Raw genomic sequence first — 3532 nt, 5'->3', positions numbered from 1 at the left:
AGCATCCCAACATCAGGATATATGCTTGTCATTGAGGATCATCATTTAAGCCAGTCATCAAGAGTCAGTTACCACCTGAAAGTCCACCCCAAAGTGCACTTCCATTTAGTTGAAAATCCATGACAGTTTTCCAGGTGTACACAAAGATACTTAGGATTTAGGGTAAGGAGGACTTTACCTACTTCCCATGCCAGCGTAAAGTCAAGGATACTATGTTATGTCAGAGTCAAACTGAGGTAAATTTAATGTATTTTAGCAAGCCAATGCTAACAAAGCTAGCATAATGACTGGAAGTCTGCAGGTATGTTCTGCATTGCTAGCTGATAACCATATTCTAATAGCTGCGCTAATGCTAGTTAATATTCACTTACAAATCTTCCTTTACTATGAATGTATCATTTACTTGGGAATTAGATAAAGGCCCGGTGGCGAATCTTCTTAAAGGCTAAGGGCTGACAAGTTGAACACATCTAATGATGCCTGGTGGTAAGTCAATGCACTCACGTGTCAGTCTTCTGGACTTCCCTGGCCTTGTCCTGCATTTCTGTTGATCAGGGGAAATAGGGAGGTCCCTTTATGAACAGGCAACACGCAGGCATATAGAACCAACATTGATTATCGTCGCTAATGGAAACTATTTCCAATAACAGTGAACCTTCTGACAGATCAACGTTATTATAGTACGTATTGAGAATAGGGTGCCATTAGCGCAGCAACGACAGTCGAGTCAGGGGCAACTGCTACTCAGAATCTGGTAAAGAAGTTTTCTTCTTCAAAGACTGATTCGGAAGAGAGAGTTCTTTTATCATCACCGTAGCAGAGACCTAAACGTGTGGGTTTAAACGACTGATTGGTCCGGTCTACACCTAAATGGCAAGCTAGCATACTAGCTAACATGCACGTGGTTACTAGTTGCTAGTAAAACCACCACGTAAGCAGGGCATTTAAGTAATATGTTTGCTTACCAGAGCAGCACATTCGAGTCGTCGGCATCTTGAAAGGAGAAAATAAATATAAAGTCAAACACTATTTCAGTTACAACCCCGTAGCTAGCCAACCATTAAATAACGTAGGTCTCATGTGACGTAGCTAGATGCGGACACGTGTTCTGCGAACGCAGCATTTCGACACCACGTTTTTTTTTTTAATTCTATACATTTGAGTCTCTCATCAGAAATACTAAAGTAAATCAGGTATTCAGAACAGGTCTGTGTAAATTCTCATCATCGAAAGACGTTGCAATTCTAACAGCCAGATATCGGCTGAAACATGAAATAAAACAAATCAGAACAAAACATGTTTGATACTAGAAGTCCATAATTTGTCTAGGGTAAATGTCTAAAGATCAGTGGAAAGTTTAAACAAAAAGGATGGCTTTTAAGATTGAATTGCTAAGTACCGGTAGGTGCTTTCGCCGCATTCCGCTCAGTGTTGCCCAACTAATTTCCAGAGGAAGTTGATTTGTTGCTAATAGACGTTGTGATGTCATTTGCGTGATGCCGTCTTACATAATAACGTAAAACTGCGTAAACGTCATTACGTAGACTCTAATTGAACACTTATTCCTGTCATTGTTATATTAGTAAGTGTTAGAACTTCACTTGGTAGTTTATGCTGGTAACAGGTTTCACCAGCCAGCTTCAGTCCATACCGCACCAGGAGTATGGAGTTGAGAGTGTGCAGTGACATTCTATTTCTTAACTTTGACTTGACCATACTCATTTGGCTGAACAGCCGTTCAACCTCCGCATTTGAGTGTGGCAAGAAGAGGGCAGCGAGTGCAGCTTTGCACAATTCTTCAAATGGATTTGACCCGGAAGAGTCTGTGTAGTTATTGACTTCACTCCAAAACTCGACTGTATTTTCAGTTGAGTCCCACCTAAACAGATGGATGTTTCTCCATTGGGAAACAATTTAATCAATTGTTTGGGGCTGGTACCCCAGTAGCTCAGCTACTTTAATAATTTCAGTGGTGCCTTTATTGTGCTTTAGCGTTTCCTTAACACTGAACAAGGCCATGTTGTTTCGCAAGGGTTCAAGGTTGTCTGGGAGCCTTGCTTGCAGCTCCTTGCTTAAAGCAACAATGTAGTTGATGCACTGTCTCCGAATTACCTTTTTGTCCTCTGGCGCAAGACTGAGTTGGTACATGGTGATGGACTGAGATGTCCATCAATGGCATCATTCAGGACATCCATTTTTGCCATAGGGTTGACTACTCTGCTGCAAATTGATGTTAAGAGGTGTACCAGATTGTCCAAAAGCTTGACAGGATCTGTTTGCTCTCCCTCAAATGACTTCACTGCAACTKGATTGATTTCAAGAATGTCAGGTAGACATAGTTGGTCTTGTCCATGTACATGGCGTGGAGCACATCCACCATGTAGCAACGCTCACTGSCCTTGGTCAACTCAAAGTGGAGTTTCAGTTCTTCCCACTGGCTCAATATACGAGTTACCGCAGRCTCAATCGATAGCCAACGTGTGGCACACACTTTGGTGACCTGCAGGGGTTTCTGGCCACAATTAATGGTGGCATACACTGCTTTGTACGCCTCGTGCCGTTTTGGGGAAATCGAAAACCAGTTGTAGGTTTCCCTGATTAAGTACTCAACACTCCTAGGGATGGTTTCTTTGGATGCTGCACAGACAGCCAATTGTAAAGAATGGCACACATCACGGATGAGTACCAAATTGGGCAATGCACATTCTACCTTTAAAATCATGTGCACCCCGTTGTGTACCCCAGTCGTCACAGACGCATTATTAGTGCCAATACTGTGAAGATTCTCTTTTTTAAGGTTGCACTTCTYAAGAAACTCAACTACCGCCTTTGCTATTGATCTGGCATCGCCACCCTCCCAGACAACCAGCCTGAGAAATGTGGACACAACGGTTCTTTTTTAGCACTGAAATACCGAATCACCACACCCAGGTATTTCGAGACACTGACATCAGTGGACTCAGCCAGTATTCCCCTAATCATTTCTGTGCACTTGGTGCGGTGCATTTGGAAGTTTGTTGCTGCCACAGAATCTGAAAAGGCAACTTTGCAAGCCATACCTAAATGGTCGCATGCTAGCAGCGAACAATGCTCTGCAGTGGCCATTGCCATAGTAGCTTTTGCAGTTATCCACTTTTTTAACCAACTGTGGTAATGTAGACTGCGTTGTGGGGTTGTACGGTTTTGATTTATTTATATGTTTTGCTGTAGTACAATGTTTTTTGATGTCATACATTTTTGCAAGCATATCTGATTTGCAGTACGCACAGTATGCCCAACAATCATTTACATTTACGTTTAAGTCATTTAGCAGACGCTCTTATCCAGAGCGACTAACAAATTGGAAAGTTCATACATATTCATCCTGGTCCCCCCGTGGGGAATGAACCCACAACCATGGCGTTGCAAGCGCCATGCTCTACCAACTGAGCCAACTAATTGTGGTCCCAATTACTGGCTTCAGCCACCCTTTAAATTCAGGTACTCCCACTCTTTTCTGTACTTCTGGCTGTACAATTTTGATTGAGACATG

General features: G+C 42.6%; 1 protein-coding gene across 2 annotated transcripts in view; it reads right to left on the bottom strand.

The window, feature by feature from the left end:
* Positions 1 to 1484, bottom strand: part of LOC112075866 (piggyBac transposable element-derived protein 4-like) — a 32205-nt gene extending 30721 nt beyond the window's left edge. Inside the window, exons 1-3 of one of the 2 annotated variants that reach the window (XM_024142792.2) lie at positions 1400 to 1484; positions 966 to 993; positions 505 to 544 (exon numbers count right to left, since the gene is read on the bottom strand). In XM_024142792.2, coding sequence (XP_023998560.2) covers positions 505 to 544; positions 966 to 993; positions 1400 to 1420 — 89 coding nt within the window. In that variant the 5' untranslated portion in view covers positions 1421 to 1484. The remainder of the gene's footprint in view (positions 1 to 504; positions 545 to 965; positions 994 to 1399) is intronic. The other variant, XM_070441099.1, reaches the window with a different exon arrangement.
* Positions 1485 to 3532: the final 2048 nt, after the last annotated feature.

The sequence above is a fragment of the Salvelinus sp. IW2-2015 genome, unplaced genomic scaffold (genome assembly GCF_002910315.2).
Source record: "Salvelinus sp. IW2-2015 unplaced genomic scaffold, ASM291031v2 Un_scaffold3442, whole genome shotgun sequence".
In the NCBI taxonomy this organism is placed as follows: Eukaryota; Metazoa; Chordata; class Actinopteri; order Salmoniformes; family Salmonidae; genus Salvelinus; species Salvelinus sp. IW2-2015.
Note: the sequence above shows the minus strand (reverse complement) of the source record. Positions and strands in the feature narration are given on the sequence as shown.